This window comes from Python bivittatus, unplaced genomic scaffold (assembly GCF_059951505.1).
Source record: "Python bivittatus isolate LINGU-HERP-01145 unplaced genomic scaffold, Pbiv_v1 ctg000020_np1212, whole genome shotgun sequence".
Classification (NCBI taxonomy): Eukaryota; Metazoa; Chordata; class Lepidosauria; order Squamata; family Pythonidae; genus Python; species Python bivittatus.
In genome coordinates this window covers 1,454,888-1,474,065 of record NW_028277030.1, presented here as the reverse complement: position 1 = coordinate 1,474,065, position 19,178 = coordinate 1,454,888, and the positions used below count along the sequence as shown (strand labels likewise).

Sequence of the window (19,178 nt, the reverse complement as noted above, 5' to 3'; positions counted from 1 at the left end):
TGCTTTTGAGCCATTCACCTACCATTCTTACTGCCATTGCACAAATTGTACTGGAGCCAAGCCTTGGGAGATTTCTACTGAATTGAACTCTGTTACCTGTTTGTAATTCAGAAGATCAGCTGTAGAATTCCATCATTTTTCTCTGATCCTAGAAGTCTGTATTTCATATGAGTGGTATGGGTGGAGAACATGTGGTTGGTAACATTCTTTATTACACACAAAAGCTTGTTGAGTTCTGAAAGGTTTCTTATTCTACCCCAAAATATTCTTTTTCCTCTTACCAGCTTAAACTACAGTATCAGAAGCTTACTTATAAATATGATTTCAAAAAAATACATAGACACCTCTTTTATGACAGAGCCATTAGGATTTGTTTGACCTGTATCCTCCCTTCTCTGTTTACTTGTAATTTTCCATAGCACTGGTGTAAAAGCACTGCTCTTAAGAAGCAGTATTAGAACAAGGAAGGATTGACTTGTCTTTTTTTGGTAAAACCTCTGTCTCTTTGATTGAGGGAGCAAAAATGAAATTCATCCTCCCTCTATCCCTCCATCCCTTTTCTGAACCTTCTGCACTAGACTAGGGAACTTTGCTGAGGTTGATGTCACCCTAAGATAAATAATTTGATGCTGGGCCTACCAAGGCAGCACTGAGAAGGCTGGGGTCTCCACTTTTCCTTCCTGTCTCACTCTTTTGGCTCATGGCTACTGTTGTCTTCACTAATTTGCAAGTGAACATACTTATGCATAATCCTTAAACCCCAAAGACCAGTTAAATGGTCAACTAGGCCAAAGCTGGTGTGGTGATACAAATCTAAAGAAGCCTAATTTTGCATCTCATTGGGATGGAATTAGTTGAGTGGATGAACTCAGAATTAGTCTTCTGTGTAAAGAAAGCTGAACGTTTGTTAGCCCTTTGAGGTAGTCCAAACAAGAAGCACAACCATGAGTATAACTTCTATCTTTATTGTAAGGTTACATTAACAGAATCTTACAAGACTAAAAGTATTTCTCCCTTCCTCTCCTTTACTCTCTGGAAAACTAGGGAGCATCCCTTCTGAAACGTTTCCCACACCACCACCCTTCTGTGGGCTGAGACATCTTTTGCACACCAGCTATCCAGTCTGCAGCTCTTCCTCCTGTCTCCCATGGTCACTCCCACAGACCATTACGAAGTTATAGCTTTTTAACTTTCTCCTTTCCCTTAAGTCTGTGACAAATAGCTGGATAGATTGCAAGGCCCAAGAATTTGGTGGGCAGATGGGATATTATTACATAAGTCAATAACAACATTTCATCACAAAAATTACAACTTCCTGAAATACTTGTCCTTCCACCTGACTGATATGCCCATAGCCCAGACTTTGACCTGGCTCCTCCTCTGTGGCTGTATCTTCTTCAGGTGTGCTGTTGGCTTCCAAGGAAGGCTCCGGATAATCCTTGGAAATCAGAATCAGAAAATCCACCTTGGCTGATCCTTCAGTCCTGGTGGGAGCATCTCCCATAAGTGTTCTGCAAATGACATATGGTCGGTCTGGCATCACCACAAACTCCTACTTCCCTTTCCAGCCTTTCCACTAAAATATAATTTAACAAAGGCTACTCCTGCTTGAACTTTAGTACCATTTGCACTTGTGGTGTCCTGATCAATTGTTAGTCCTTGATGAATCAGTGTGTTCAGTGGACATCAGGCCACTACTGGATGTCTAACATCCGTTGTCTTTTGGGCAGAATAGCATCCACACTGAATTTAGAAAAATCTTTCTCTGCCTCATGTGTTTTAGAACAGATTGGTTTACTTAGACCTTCATTTTGCAGTAGTTCCTCTTGCAATGTCCTGCTTTTCAACATTTGAAGTATCTGAAAACTGGCCTGTTAGGCATTAGATGTGGTATGGCCCCTGCATTAACACTGACTGGCTGAGTTTCTTCCCATCTCAAGTGTACTTGGGGTGGTCACATTGGAACATTGCCACTGCTTCCTGAGTTCTGGAACCCATCAACCTCTGAGCCATCTCTCCTCCTGTCTCAATGGCCTTGAGTCCCATTAGGAAGATTTGGTCATAGAGCTAGTCAGGTAGTTGGGCTATGAACTGTTCAAATTGTACTTGCTCATTGATTTTCTTGACTGTATCAGCTCCCACATATACACACCAGATATCATATGTTCTTTTCACTTTATAGGCAAAGATCTGATAGAAATTGGGTACCTTCCATTATAAAGTCCTGAAGCTCATCCAGGCACATGCTGGTGTCAGTCCTATCTGGGATTTCACCATGGTATTCAATAGTTCACAGTTGTTCATATCAACCCAAGACATTTTGTAGGCCATTGACAATAGGGAACCAGAAAAAAAATGGTCTCAGAAACTGCATATACAAACTTTTCCCCACCTTGTAACCATTGTAAGTCTTTTCAAATTGTCCAGGAAATGGTGAGGAATCTCACTCTCCCTGTATTCTGGAAACGTGTACCTTTCCATAAGAGCTCTGGGAGTGTTGCACTGATTACAGTACAGTAGAAGACATTTTACTCTTCAACATCTTCATTTCTAAATGAAAAGCACACTCCTTTTCTTCTTTCCTCAGTTCCATTTTTTAAAGATACTCCCTCTTCTCCAGTTCCATTCTTTTTAATTTTAATTTGGGCTTGGATTTCAAATATCTTGAGCTCAAGCGGGTTGATGAAACTCATTGATAGTTCTCTCTGGGATAATAGTGGTGATAATGCTGGCTGCCCCAGCCTCTGGTATGATAGTCTCAGAATCTGACGTGCTATTCCTTGAGATGTCTTTTGTTGGCTGGTGTCAGCCTTTTAAGGTAGGGTAAGTCAGGGAACAGGCAATGCAAGGACTACTGAAAGTCTGCCAGAGTATCCCTCTGCCACCTTTATACCAAATAGAATCAAGGGGGGTTATCTTGAATTTTTTTTTCTCATGCTTTCTTTTACCCCAACTGAGTTGTCTACTTAAACGTTTTGCATATCTTCTTCAAGGTTATCTCTGTACCCCTCTACATAGGATAGGCAAGATGTCTTCCCACTTTTCAACAAATTACAAAACTAAAAAAACACCACCACCACCAAAGGCATGCTATATGAAACTCAACTTACAAAGTACACGCAGTGTTCTCTATAAACAGCAAGATGGTGCTGGTCCACTATAATTAATAAAGAGAAAACTAAATCTTCTTTCCCACAGCCTGAAATCACACATCATAGCACTCTCCCCAGACAGAGTTGGTGAACAATTTGAGAATCCTCCTGGACTTGCATCTCCTGCTTGATAAAGGTTCATTTAGAAGAAAATATTTTTTTTCTCATTTCAAACAAGGGAAGGGCAAACTAGGTGCCCCGTAAGAAACCACAAATGATTATCAGCCATGTCCATAATGAAAAACAGTGAGAAGAATTGAACAAGACAGTTGAAACTTTATCACTTTTCCTATTTGCAACATAGTAAGACTCCCATTTTTCTTCCAGCCTAATCCTGAAAACAAAGACAGCTGGGAGCAGGGAGTACCCAGACTGACATATTATTGAAAGCAAAAGAATGTTTTAAATTGTTTTTACCTACAACCTGCATTCACTTCAATGAATAGAACAAGTATAGGATATCAGAAACATGGCTACATCCATCATGTCTAACTTAGGCCTGATTTCCTTTAAATGTGGTAGCAATTCCAGACTATGTGAGAGCACCCTGTAAATAACCCTGTACTAGAAAGCCAGTAGAGAGGTCAAATATATAGTAAAGTGCTATTTTTTTTTTAAAAGTATGTTTGTCCAAGGAATCATGGACAAGGAATCCTGAAGCAGAACAAGGCTAAAGACTTTAGTCATTTCAAGAAGTCCATTTTTTTTCATGGACTAACATGTGGCAAGGATGTTCCCTCTGAATTAGAGTAGCAGTGGAAGGTGAAAGTGAAGTGAACTCTTTCCTTCCTTTTCTGCATGCACTGACTTTGCTAATAGCTTATCTGAAATAGAGAGTAGGAGATACCACTTGTTGAGAAATATCTGTTTCAAAGCATCTTCACCACAAGGTTAAAAATGCTTGAAAAGTATCAGTTAAATATTGGCAGGAATCCCATTCAAATTTTGTTTAGGATTTTAAAGTCAGCAAAACACATCTGTGTTATTTGCATGCTGAGGTGTCTATTAGCACTTCTGAGTAGTCTACACCATCATAACTTGATTCCAGTAAGTACTTTAATAAGTAAATAATTGATCCATGTAAATGCCAGTCTACATGATTGGTTAGAAAGTGCTAAAGCACAGCTGTAGATGATTCAGTTCTTCATTGATGAACTTCCAGCCAATCCATCACTGAATAGAATATTGAAGAATGGAAAAGAAAATCTGGTGTATATTTTTAACCATCCCTGTTAGTCATAAGCTCTGGATTTGCACACAAACTTACTTGAGTCTTAAAAAATTCAATTCTGATATTTTTTAAATGCATCTTAATATTATTAGCTTAGTTCTTGCAGAGATGGAAGAGCAATATTTTGGATTTACTCTACAGCAGAAAGAGTCATTTTATGTGAGTGTTTCTTCATACAGAAATCAATCAATCAATTAATATTATTTGTGTGCAGAGGAAATAAGGGCATCAGGAATTACCACAAACTAGAAATTTTATGTGTTAATTACCCAGAAGAGAGAATGTATTTATGTGGAAGGGCATTCAAATGTGAGCATAATCTGCTCTACTATTATTCCTATATGAAATAATATGGTAAAAAATAGTTTAGCTTTTCTTCTTGCATAGTTATTTTAATCATAGAAAATGCCATAGCTGTTTACATTCAGAATGCATTATAACATACAAAGGTTTTCTACAGATCTTTATTTAATTTACATAACTATAAATCTACATTGTATACATTTACATTTCTTGGACACACACATTTTCCTGTTACATACTTTTTAAATACAAATTTTCTTAATGAAAGCTCTCTTTTAAACTACAATTACTGCTCTTTGCACCCAGATACACTATATCTTTCCAGACACATTTTTCATGGATTTTTGATTGGGAAAGTTAAAGATTAGAGAGCCTAGCTTGATGCCAACATTTACTTCATTGCAAAATCTGATTGAAACACAATGCTCAGATTCACTTCTAGAGAAATTTCTGGTAGCATTCTTCTACAGCCTTATTCAAGACACAGGATACAGAGTTAGTAAGATCTAAACCAGAAATACAATAAAGATGTGTGATGTGACTAACAATGGAAAACTGTCAGCATTTTATATGGAAAGTGTGCTTCGTGGTGGGAGTAGGAATTCTCCACTGCAGCCAATGACAGCAGGGATGGGAACTTTGGCTGCTGCCGATTGGCTAATGCACTCTCCAACACTCTATGGCTTGGAGGGTTGTTGCTTTTTTTTTTTTTTTTTTAAAGGAAGCCAGTCATTAGAAGTTAGAATATTCAAAATAATGTGTGTTTTATTCAAAGTTTAGAACACTTGAAACAATCATTTTGGTATCAAACTCTCTGTTTTGGTATCCAACTACCCAGCTTGTGTCAAAGCGCATGAATTTGTCATAGATTATTGACAGATTGAAAGTATTATTATCCTGCTATTCGGCCAAAATGGCTTTCAGAGTGACTTACAATAAGTTGTGTTTTTTTAAAAGACAGCCCCTCTCTGCCAGCCTGCAGTCTAAAAGTCATAGCACAAAATGGATAGGGGAAAAGAGAAAGAGGGGAGGAGGTAGTGAACAGTCTACAGCACCAGCTCCTGAAGTGAAATAGTCACTATGTAATTGATAGTTGGTTATAGTTCAGGAAAAGAGGGGGTTTGAAGCTGGTCTTTCCACAGGGCTCTCTCTGATTGCCACTTCATCCCCTCTGGTTCTAATCCAAGGCTGTCTGGTAATGCAAAGGGCCATATTTGCCCTGGAAAAGGCAACACTGAATAGAAGATAATCCACCATCATTGGGATTGAGACTGGGATTGGGATTGGGATTGAGACTGGGATTGGGAGAGGAGAGGAGAGGAGAGGAGAGGAGAGGAGAGGAGAGGAGAGGAGAGGAGAGGAGAGGAGAGGAGAGGAGAGGAGAGATAACCAGGCACAAGAGATTACATGGGGAATGTAATGAGGAAGATGAAGGAGAGAAGGGGGAAAAGGTAACTGGACAGGAAAGAAAAGGAACAGTTTGCCCTCCACATATAGAGAGTATCTGAAATGAGGAAGGAGAGAGTAAAAGGCAGCTCTTGAGCCTCTTCTTTACTGTAATGATTACTGGAGAGATCTGCTTCTGCTTGAATTCAGTTCCACCCAGACTGTTCCTCTCACCGTTTGCAGAGAGTCCTGCAAAAGCTTAGGCGGCTGGCTTGAACAGTAATTCCAGCTGTTGCAGCCTTTTGCTGGGCTTCAACCCCCACCAGGGGCTCTGAACAGTCTCAGAGCGTTCTCTCGCTATGAAACGCCACTTTCATCACTTTGCACATCTGAGTTTATTGGCGCTGCAGCCATGCCTGTGCTTGTGTAATATATTTTTCAGCTACATTCTTGGATCTGGATATTGGAACATCCCAACTCCCTCCACTCAAAATGCTGTCCTTCGGAAGGAATGGCTTCCCATGAGTTACAGCTGTATGTGCATTCTCCTTCAAAGGAGAAAACGGCTGTCATTGCCATATTTGTATAATTGAAGAAACAATGTGTGTTTGCTTGGATCACAGATACTTTCAAATATTTATGGTAAGTACAGGAAGAGCTGCACATGAGACAGTTGACAGGCCTGCCTCAAATACAATGATTGCTGGCAGAAAAGCTTCCCTTTGTGCTGGAAAATACAGTCCTTTTTTTCGTCCTGTAGAAGGAGGGATCCTCAAACATTTCCATCCTCTAATTGTATTTCTTGGGATTCACATGAATCCCAGGTTTCTTCATCAGTTACCACCCTAATCTTCATCCATCCATAGATGAAAATAGTTTTCTGACAGCACAATTCTATATGCCCTCACTCAGAAACTGGCATTTTTACAGCAAAGTCTATGTTGCATTGTGGCCTGAATTCCTTAGCATTCATTTTACCTATACAAGAAACGTTACTCTTCCTCGTTTACCCTCAAGCCAGCAAATAGCCATTGGAAGCTGATATGATGTGCTTAACTGAAACATGATAAGGCAAGAAGATCTGCTCTTTTTGAGTGAAGCAGCTAGTTTTAAAAAACAGAAAAGAAAAAGGTCCAGCATTTCAGTGGTCCAGTGGTGGACTGATGTCAGAGTAGACCATTCCCAAGTATCACTGCTACTAATACTATGAGTCAGATAGTAACTGATCCTAGACTTGCACCTTAAGTATTATACCACATTGACTCACTGCTAATCTGATTTTTCACTTCATTGGCAGTCTAGGAAAATCCTTGTTGTTTCTGTGAAAAAGATAAGAAGATATTTGTACCCAGGGCTTGGCCATAAACACTGAATTGGGTGAGGTCTTATGTGTGGAACCTAAATGTACATAGGTAGCAAGCAAGGTATTCAGTTGTGCTTTTTAATTCCCATCCAAGATTATCAGCCAACTAGATGCCAGGCTTTCCCCACACACCTACTTATTCAGTAACTACTTACTAAAGCTCTAGTTTTTGTTCTCACCCAGTTGACCATGTGAAAGTTCAGATCATTTGGCAATGATTTCACAGGAATCAGCATATTCTATGGTTTTACTGGGATATGTTGAACTCCCTCTTAAAACTCTGAGTAGACTCTGTGTTTCTAAGATGGTAAAGAAGCAGTACACCTGGATTTGAATTGACCATCACATAGCTAGAGCTACTTTTTGAACTAAGTCTAATGTTCTTGGCTATAACTTAAGTATGCAGAGGGCCTAAACATTCCTATTTATCTAGTCATGGTCAGCCTCTGTGATTCAGCAACTCCTTTCATTCCTGATCCCATCAAAGGAACTTTCAAATACTTTCTAGGAGAAAATGAATGAATGAATGAATGAATGAATGAATGAATGAATGAATGAAATTTTAGCCTCAGTTATGTTAATTGTACATTGTCTGTATAAATTAACTTCTCAGATGATGTTCAGTTTCTGAATATGTCATGATCTGGAACTCTTTATTGCCAACTGGCATGTTTTTGACAACTTATCTTTCTTACAAACATGGGGGGGGGGTTCATTAATAAACTCAGAATTTGAAATATGTACGTACTAAGTAAACTGAATTGGAACTATGAAACACTTTCAGCTAATTGAAAAGAGGTATTTCCATTTACAGGTAGTCCTCACCAACTGCAATGGGGACCAGCAACTCTGTCACTACGTGACATGGTCATAAAGTGAAACGTCACGTGACCAAGCCAACTTATGACATCAGTTCTGGCTGTGGTCATTAAGCGAATCACCCGCAGTTGTTAACTGTGATGTCATGTAAGTGTGACTTGCAACTTCCTGCCGGCTTTCCCATTGACTTTGCTTGTTGGAAGCCAGCTGTGAAGGTTGCAAAGGGGATGCTGTGACCACTGTAAATGCGCACCAGTTGCCAAGCACCTGAATCGCAATCACATGACTGTGATGGCTGCAACTTTGAGGACTGGTTGAAAATCTCCTTTTTCAGTGCTGTCATAACTTTGAATGGTCACTGAACAAGTGGTCAATAAATGAGGACTACCTGTATGTGTATGTGGGGGGGGGGGAACCCATTAAATACTGAATACAGAATGCAGAGGCCAAATGCTACCTTAGTTTGTAACAGAAAACTTTGAACTGAATATCCTAAATGAACCAGTGGTTGAATTGGGTGGTATTGAGGCTACAACACCCAGAGCTTATTCAAGATGTGATTTACTAAGCTCAAGTCCAAGGGGAGAAATATTCTGGGAGAGGTGAGGGCAAAGAATAGGAGAGGCCACTTTGCCCAAATTTGGTTATTGGTTTCATTGGAAGATAGTTGGGATGTCAGTAAAAATGTGCAGTAAATAGCTTCCCAACTACCATTAGCTGGAAGAAAAAAAGTCTCCTTATGAACGTCAGTGAGATATTTTACAGTGATGACACTACACTCTATTTGTTATAAAACAAACAAAAACAAAAACAAACTCAGCATCTTTATTATATGTACATGGTTTACAGATATCAAATTTCAACAGGAATATTTAACTGACAGTATCTCAATTTCTTTTCAGATCTAAAACTGGTGCTTTGAAAAGCTAACCAACTCATAACCAAACAAAATGAGGAAGTATCACCATTTGATCTTTGCAACAATCTGTTGTCTTTTACTCTCAGGCAATCATGAGGCTGAGGCACAGGTGAAAGGTAAGTTTTTTCTACCTTTAAATGGTTCAGTATTTAAAAATGCAAGATTTGTCCCAAGTTCTCCTTGGAAATTTTGAAGGGAAAAATATATTGCTGTTGTATATTGCTGTTGTACCAATCACCAATGTCTATCCTTGAACCTTTGCTGTGTGAACATAGACATATTTACTGTATGTAGCACATCTCTTGCACTCTGCTGTATCTACCCTCTTCATCCTCATACAACAGCTCTGCTGGTATAGATCTATGTCTGTTGGGATACACATACAGCATGGGAAAAATGGGGATTTTTTTGGCAACAGATGCCAACTTTCATATTTTACATTTCTAAAGAGGTAAACTTTCTTTTTCCAAGGGTACACATGATTGATTTTGAGCTAGATTCTTCTTTTCTGCAGTGAGGAATTAAGTAATATTACAAAATATTTGGGAAATATTACACATTGTACAATTTTCAATTAATTTTAATCAGACTTTTCTACTGATGAACAAAAACAGCATCATGTTCTTATAATATTGGTACTATACAAAAGTATTTAATATGAGCCAGAGTAAAAAAAAATGCAGAATTAGTAACAATTTACCTCAAATAAACTTGTTTTAAAAAATCTGAAAATTTCCACAAAAGCCAACTCCTCCAAGCTGCCCCTAAACTCTTTCCATTAGCACCATCCCCAAAAGCCTCCATTATTCCCTAGAGGCACCTGCCAGGCAGAGTATGGGGCAGAGAAGGAAATATGTTCCTTCATTTCTTCCCTCTTTGTTTCACTGACCTGCTGGACAGCAATTAAGACACAAAATACAGGGAACAGAAGGAGGGACTCTTCTCCAAAAAGGGATCGCACTTCTAGGTCATGGTGAAAATCAGTTACTGAGTATGCTACAAGTAGCTGAGTTCTCATAAAATGCCAAGCCATATGGCTTACAACCCCCAGTGGTTAGTTTCATGCAGGAAACTAAGCCAAAACCAATGGCTTTACAGGATGTGTGAACTAGGTGAGAGAGAGAGTGAGGAGAGAAGCAGAAAATCTCCTACCATTCCTTCCGGAGGTGGGTGATCCTGTTCAGTGGAAACCCATGTACTGTACAGTTGGGTACATTCCATGCTGTCCAAGCTGACCGCCTCCAACCTGAAAGAAGAAAGAACTGAGAGAATTCCTCTCTTCTTGTCTCCTGCTGCTGGGAAGCAAGAAGGGGCTGAGGAATCTCAAACCTCAGACCTTTGGTTGGCACTGGAAAATTATCTAGCTTCTTTTGCCCCCTTCCCCCAGAAGCACGGATTAGTCCAAACAGCATTTAAGAGAGATGCACTCTGCATGGTGCAGTTTGTGACTTGAGTTGACCGAGCCTTTGCATGGTCTTTCCTACAGGGCTAGTCCCTGGATGACTTGGTATTAAGATCAGAGCATATTAATGCATCACTTCAGTTGTCACAAATTTAGCCAGTAAAATTAATAGTCAATGTATTCCTCAATGAACTATTGAGTCAATATATTTTTAATATACTTTATAGTCTGTGAGGTCCCTGTGGAAGAAACTAAGTACATAACAGCATGGTTGCTTTCCCTTACCTAGGCAAGGAAATCATACTAAAATCATACCACAACCAGAAAATATTGCAGTGGGAACAATTCTAGCTTAGCAAGGAAAAGGCATTTCTGCAAGCTGCTTTAAGGAGTAAAATTGCCACATCACTCAGTGTTTGTTCAACAAGAATAATTGCCAGGGTTGGAATAGTCTTCCATCTGCCCCAGTGTAAATGAACTCAATGTTGTTGGTGATACGAAAGAAGGGCTGTTAATGTAGGACAAGATCTTCCCCCCCACCATGACCTCTGGAAAATCATAAATCAATGTGTTTTTTTAAAGATGGCAAAATCGGTGCTGCTGCTGATATAATATTTCTAGTGGATTCCTCTTGGAGCATTGGAAAGGAACATTTCCAACTTGTTCGGGAGTTTCTGTATGATGTTGTAAAACAATTAGAAGTGGGTGGAAATGATTTTCGGTTTGGTCTGGTCCAGTTCAGCGGAAACCCACATTCAGAGTTCCAGTTAAACACCTATCATACTTTGCAAGATGTCCTCTTCCATATTTCACACATGCCTTACATGGGGGGAGGAACCAAGACTGGACAAGGATTAGAATTCCTAATTCGGAATCATCTAACTAAAGCTGCTGGAAGCAGAGCGAGCGATGGCATCCCCCAGATTATTATAGTGTTAACGGATGGACGTTCCCAAGATGATGTGGCTCTACCATCATCTATTCTTAAATCTGCTGAGGTAAACATGTTTGCCATTGGAGTGCAGGATGCAGTGGAAGGGGAATTAAAGGAAATAGCAAGTGAACCCCTTGATATGCACCTGTTCAACCTAGAGAACTTTACTGCTCTCCACGGCATTGTAGGAGACTTAGTTGCAAGCATTCGCTCATCCATGGCTCCAGAAATGGCTGGAGTACAAGGAGGGATTAAAGACACCACAGGTAACATTTCTGCTCTGACATTGCAATATTTGTGCCTGAGGGAAATATTTGCTACTTCTCCATCATTTTAAGCACTCTGATATGTAGCGCAAGGGCGTTTCAGGGTAACAATAACCAATTAACTTTACTTCTACTGCTATACTAATATTTTCTGTCCTTATGATATGTGGCTAATGCTGAAATGGCATGCAACGGAGAGAAAGAATGCAGGAACTCAAGCTCATTTGGTTGAGATGGGTGGCTGTGGAAATTAAATATCAATCAATAAGAAAGAAAGAAAGAAAGAAAGAAAGAAAGAAAGAAAGAAAGAAAGAAAGAAAGAAAGAAAGAAAGAAAGAAGGAAAGAAGGAAAGAAAGAAAGAAAGAAAGAAAGAAAGAAAGAAAGAAAGAAAGAAAGAAAGAAAGAAAGAAAGAAAGAAAGAAAGAAAGAAGATGAGGGAAAGAAACACAGAACAGAATATTGTTGCAAATATTTTCATCACCGTGAGGTTTTTTTAAAAGCACTGCATGAATTATTCCAGGCTTGGATGCTTGAGTGCTCCTGTCAGGAAGTGTGTAATATCCAGACAAATAAAATTATACAGTTATAGCATTTGTAACATACAGTATTTTAAGATTTTACAAAATGGCATGGAGGACACAAGGAATAAGATATCTGCCTTTATCTGGAAGAGAACACCTTTTTTTGACAATATTTTGCAATTTGTTAATTGTGGGATTAGCTTCTCCTTAGCTATAAGAAGAATTGCCTAGAAAAGCCCTAAATTGCCCATTCAAAGGGTTAAAAGCAAAGGTTTCCTTCATATAAACATCTTTCTGCCATTAGATGGGATTTCCCTGCCATTCTCCTTAGGCTGTGCCTCTCCCCAACTTTGTAGTAATCTCTGTCCTCCTGGACACACAAAGGGACAAAGAGGAGAAAGGGGACCAGAAGTCATTCCCTCCCAGCTGTGCAGCAGACTGACGTAGAAAGGAAACCTCCTGTGCCCCCCCCCCCCCATTAAACAGAAGAAGAGGGGGAGGAAATAATCTCTCTAGAATGCAAACTGTTTCATTTGATTAGTGAAAATGATAAAACAGAGCAGGAAATCTTATTGATTTAAATATACCAATGATTATTCTGCAATCCTGCGTTCTCAGACCTTTGTTTTTATACCTTGGAATACATGAAAGGAATTATGTTGCAAAAAAATAGGGTACATAAAACATGTCTTGTTTTATTAACTTCTCACTTTGGCTTAGTTATGTTTTTGCCTGATTCACAGCCAAATGTTTTCACAAATAGGGCAAATAATGAGATTCATAGAGGAAATCAGGAAATACTTTGCTAAGCTATTTCATTTTATCGCCATCTATTTAAGTAAAACTTACTTTTAAAAAGCCTACCCAAGAAATCTGTACAAATTTTACCTACAGGGAGGATTTTCCTAACTTTTAAAGCAGATTTTAACGTAAAGAATCACATTGCAAAAAAGGTGGAGTGAGGGGAAGATGCATTATTTTAAGTATCCTTAGAGAGCTAAGAGGGCCAAGATGTGAAAGGCTTATTATTGGATGAATGCATACTTATCTTCCCTGCAGTCGCTCTCCTGATAGCCATCTTGGGACCTACCTTGGGGCCTCTGCTGTCCAGCAATTGGTCTCTCCCCTCAGTGAACTAGTGCTCTGCGAGCTTCAGGAGATGCTGCGCAAGAGTTCTTAGTTAGCCTTCCTGTGAACAGAAGACTCATGGACTGGACGTGCCACCTTGAGGCAATAACTTATCAAGAGTTCCTAAGCACACTTGCTACTCTGTAGGCAGAGTTCTGTTTCAACGCTTTAAGGTGTCAATTATCCTCAAAATGGATAGGATACAAAAATAACAACACCAAGTGATTGTTCTAAAGATGGATGCCTCTTTCCACATGCATTCAAATATGACGCCGGTTACCTGTGCCAACAATAATATGAAGAAATATTTTTTTCCTAGCAATAAATAGGTGTATTGCAAGAATTTAACATGTTGGCTAATTAGTTACTCTCTGCATGAGCTGAAATGACAACCTTGTGAATTTAACAACACCCCCCTATTAAATACTACAATCAACCATTTTCAAATGGACAGTGGAAGAGATGTTGGCTATCCTAGTACCTACAAGTGTTTAATCTTCAGCAGTATGCTTAGCGTAATTGGAAACTTTAACCTTGAATTTGCCTTGGTATGTATTACACACTGCCTTAGTTACCGTTTCCATTTTAAGCCATCAGTCCTTTGCTGTTATGAAACTCTAACAAAGCATGCTTTAATCTGCTTTTCACTGATACTTTAAGCCTTCATTGTATTCTTTGTTATAATGGGATTCTTCAGCAGTGGCAAATTATCCAACAATTATATATACTGTCTTCCTGTTTCCTTGCAATTTGCAGTATTTAATAGAAACTCTATTAAAACATTTAAAAAGAAAAATTAGGCCAATTTGAAGTTTTCCAAACTTTCTGAGTTTCTAAGAAATCTTCATTAGGGACGATAGTTAAAAAGGGACATGGAGATGTGACTGTTCTTCGAGCTACACCTGTATCAGATATCATGCTTAGAAGGAATGAGAGAGTCTCTTTATATTCAAACTGGTCCTTACAAGTTAAAGTTAGGTTATATAAAAGTTTCTGGAAAGAAGAAACAAACACATCTTTATAAGTCCTTTCTTTATATGCATTCATTGCATGTATATTCCTAGGCCATATTATGAAAAGTAATAAATTCAACATGCTAAAATTTTAGAAGTATAGTACCGAGAAGAATCTATGGCTAAGAATTTGATTATTAAAATAATAAACAGGGAATTCTGAACAAAGCTTAAATGTATTTGCTTTTGACTGAAAGGACTCAGAGTAGTTAATACAGGATTAGGTGATAAATGAGTTTAGGCAACTAGACTATGTGAGCTATCCCATGTAGCTACTTCCATAGACTAGGTTTCTCATTGCTCTCCTTTCTCCCATTTGCATAGCCCTACAGCTTTCCTCTAATGGGCTCTGCAGGCTTTCCCAGACTTCCTGAGTGACGGGGGCACAGGCTTATGCAAGGGGGAGGAAGAAATAAACTCAGCAGTGGTCCCATTCCACAAGCAAGCAGAAATACTGTAGAGTAGTTGGATATAACTATAGATTCTAGCCAACTTGAGAGACTGAAATGGGTAATCCACATGATCATAATCCTGTGATAAACCCATCTTCTCAGTTGAGGAACACATTCTCCGTGCAATTATCAGGTTCTGCTATTGCGATTCCAGAAACAGGCATAGCGTATATGGTTGGATAATTCTGTTATGACTGGATTTATCACTCTGTTTTAACATGATTCTGCATTACTTGATTGAATATCCAGTGGTAATATGTGAACAATAAAATCAGAAGTACATTTTTATTGTAAAGATAATTTTAAAGTTGTATTCCCATAAATGACACCTGCAAGCATACTTATATATGCTTACTTTCTATTCTTTTGCACTTCGGCTTTATGTAGATTATATTTAGAAAATATAGAGACAAATAGAATCTAATCATCTTTTGAAGATACAGAAAATATACCAAGGGACTCTATATATATGAGTTATATGGCCTTTGAATAAACTACTTATTTAATTCTTTAATACATTGAAACATAAAATTTTATGAGTACAGTTCCCAGTTCCCAAAGAATCCTTTATTGAAGAGTTACATTTTTAACATGATAGTTCCTTAAAGGCTTTTCTGTGCTTTAAAAATATTTTTTCTTAGCTCCCTAGAATTTTACTATTGTTCCATAACATTTATTATCATTATCCGCTTGACTCAAATTTGCATTTTGAAAACAGATGCGTGATTGCTTCATTTGCCATGCAATCCTATGCATTTTTCTCTGATTACTTTCTTTGAAGTAATTGTGTGGAGGATTCCAAGTTTAATTGTTTCTTAGTTCTGTTCCATCTTTAATTTCAGAATGAAGAACATTTCCCATTTGTATTTTGCCACATTTTGTGGGTGTGAGGAGTAAATCCTGATCTACATATGACTGAAAATGTAGCGCAAGAAAGCACTGTGCCTGTGCTGGCTCATAAAAGAAAACAACTTTCCCCTCCACATACAAAATTCATATTTCTCCAATGATGAGGCTGTGTTAGAGCCTCATTCTATTTTGATGTGAGTGAGAGTGGCCCACTTGTGATTGCAAAACATAGTGATTTACTAGAATGTACAGTGGGAAAGATGGTCCTTGGGTTAATTTTTCCATCATTCATATTCAATCAGAATGCAGAACTGACGGGCAAGTTTCATTGACTTTGACCATCATGTGTTTTTTCCCTTCATATTCGTGTTTCTTGCTGGTTTCCAAAGAAACATGTCAGAACACTATTCAACTTGCATGGATTCACTTGGTTTAATGCTTTCACCTGTTGCATTTCTCTTTTTTTCAAGCACAAGAATCTGCTGACATTATTTTCCTTATTGACGGATCAAAGAACGGCGCTGTCACTTTCTCAGCCATTCGTGATTTCATTGCAAATTTAATTGAAAGACTCTCAGTTGGACCTGAGCTCATACGCATTGGGGTGGTGATGTTTAGTGATCAACCCAGAACTGTATTCTCCTTGAACAGCTACACCCAAAAAGTTGATATTCTAGATGCAGTGAAGGCCCTTAGCATTCTTGGTGGCGAGGAAGCTAATATTGGGGATGCTCTTGAGTTTGTGATGCAAAACCACTTCACCCGCTCAGGAGGCAGCAGGATAGAGGAGGGTGTGCCACAGATTTTAGTGCTCATAAGTAGCATTGAGTCTAGTGATGACGTAAGAGAAGGAGTTTTAGCCATGAAGCAAGCTAGTATATTCTCATTTAGCATTGGGGTCCAAAATGCTGACAATGCAGAGCTTCAGCAAATTGCTACTGATGCAAGCTTCGTATTTACTGCCCTGGATACACGTAACCTTGGTGAACTTCAAGAACTCTTACTGCCAAACATTGTTGGAGTGGCCCAAAGACTCATTTTGTTAGATGCCCCAACCATTCTTACAGAAGGTACGTATTTTTAATGAACTGTTATCTTTCATTTAGTTATCTGTGCTCTTATATGGAACTTTATTGGTTTTGATAGTTCTCTTAGTAGATTAAGGATTGAGAATGGTAGAAAAGATGGGGTTGAGGGTAGATGCTTATGTCTGGATTACCAACTATGAGTAAGCCTCTTGCCTATGGTTAACAGTAAGTGTTATGTGCAAATGCATCTCTAATATTACATGATATGATTTCCACTCACAAAATGGAAGTTTTAATTCCACAGCATATTCATTCACCCACAGCATCCCCTTCCACCACCTTGAAAGCTCTCCAGATTTCAAGTAAGAGTTTTCCCCACTTCTACTAGAAGATGCTACTTGGGTAGCATTAGGCTTCTGCTAAGCAAGAGAGCTTGTATTCTGTTTTCTTACAGAAACAAACTCTATTCTGAAGTATAGGGATGAATGAGGATTAACCAATCAGCCAAGATGGAGATTCTGTAGATCAAAGGTACTGGTGATCTAAGACTGAGAAGTTAAATCTATTACAATTATGTTTCCATTTCCACTAAAAGAGCACATCTGTTCGTTTGGAACTATTATTTTCCCTGGATGCCCAGGGAGGGCAAAACATCTTTTTTCAGTTTCAGCTCATTCACCAATGGAGTGTCACCCTTTCTTGGAGTAAACATACTAGGCTAGATTATCACAATGCATTCCACTTTGGGGGCTGCCTTTGAAGATTATTTGAAAAGTTTGCTTATTAACGCATTTGCCAGAATATCTTCTGGCATCTGCAGGTCAGAACTTATAATTGTATTGCTTTGTCTGCCCCACTGACTACCACAAGGATTCCAGATCCAATAAAAAAAATAGAGGTTTTATCTCTTTACAGCCCTATGAGATTTGGGTACATGCATCTAATTTTGGGAAACTCTGAAAGGAAATTAATATCAGCCTATGAAGGCCTTGCTGTTATGTAATCTGAAAAAGTAGAGTCTTCTCCGTAGAGCTACTATAGCTTCAGAATACTTACTTGCTTGGAAGGCTATCTCTCTGAGTTTTGTTTTGTTTTATTTTATTTTAGGGCAGCCTGATTGTGTGGTTTTTACTGCATCATCTGCTTTAGAGTGCTCATTTTAGCTTACTTGTATTATAAATGACAAATTTGTTTTCAGTTTTCAGTCTTTATGGTAAGCCATTTTAAAAAATGTACTAAGAAATAGTAGTGATGTTACTACTATTGTCACTACCATGACCACAAACATGAGCAGGACTGTCAAATTCCAAATGGCACTGCCAATCTTAACAGTTTTGCCTGAAATTCAGGAACTCATCTACCTTCTTAGTTTTTTTAAGGGAAAGAATAAAAGTTCAGAGGGAGGGATGATAACCAAGGGGGAAATCTTTGCTTGTCTCAAAATTGTTTATCTTCATTCTACACAATGCATGCATTTACACATATATCAAGGGACACCATGTCTAGCAGTGATGTTTGTTTAATCCACACATACAAGTCAGCCTGGGTTTTCTATTTCATTCCATCAAAAAGGCTCCACCTTTTTATATACCAGGTACTAACTTTTGGCTTCCTCTAGGTCAGTGTTTTTCAAACTTGGCAGATGTGTGGACTTCAGCTCCTAGAATTTCCCAGCCAGCAGGCTCTAGGTTCCTCCTGTACTCGGAGTCTCAGGATCTCAACTTTCCCAGATCCTTGCCTAGTATAATCTTGGCATTCTAGAATTAAATAACAGTTCCACTGCAATTTAAAATGTGCTTGCTGTATATCAGATCTGCTATGGAATAGCAGGATCTGAAAGATAAAAGCAGCTCATAGAATGAAACTCTTAGCAATCATTCCTGTCACTGAGATTCCAGATTGAAAAATGGCAGGCATCAGTGTCCTGGTGATGGGTTCAACAACCTGCTCTTTTTCAATCTGGAATCTCTGTTTCATACCTCTGTCTCTCTATTCCTTCAAGCTGAACATTGCACTTCAGATATCTGAAGAGAATGAAAGGGAGGGACCCAACCCAAAGCCCTGTTTCCAACCCAGGGAAACAGACAGTTCTAGGCGCAAAGGGAGGATTTTGTTTTTTTTTAAAAAGGCAAGTCGGGTAGAAAAAGCTACTCCTTCTCCCTTTCCAACCTCTTCAGATCACCTGGCAGGCCTTTGAGAATGTTAAGATTTCCCCTCTGGATGTCTGGATTAGGAAAATAGGAGTGGCCTGTCTTTATGGTTTGGTATAATTTATAATGGAGCACATGTGAAATATCTATTTTTTTATTACAATAGAAGAATTCTTTAGATCTCTAACTAGACTTTCAAATTATGTTGGAATGCAGAATTTCTCATAAAGAATATCCAGTTATATTAATCTAGATATAAAC

General features: G+C 38.6%; 1 protein-coding gene across 15 annotated transcripts in view; it reads left to right on the top strand.

Moving 5' to 3' along the window:
* Positions 1-19,178, top strand: part of COL6A3 (collagen type VI alpha 3 chain) — a 96,941-nt gene that overhangs the window by 10,010 nt on the left and 67,753 nt on the right. For 12 of the 15 annotated variants that reach the window (XM_025171717.2, XM_025171715.2, XM_025171732.2 and 9 more), the window contains exons 2-4: positions 9,157-9,289; positions 11,158-11,775; positions 16,210-16,809. In XM_025171717.2, coding sequence (XP_025027485.1) covers positions 9,205-9,289; positions 11,158-11,775; positions 16,210-16,809 — 1,303 coding nt within the window. In that variant the 5' untranslated portion in view covers positions 9,157-9,204. Of the gene's footprint in view, positions 1-6,514; positions 6,715-9,156; positions 9,290-11,157; positions 11,776-16,209; positions 16,810-19,178 lie in introns of all 15 variants that reach the window. The other 3 variants (XM_088132887.1, XM_025171741.2, XM_015889374.3) reach the window with 3 other exon arrangements.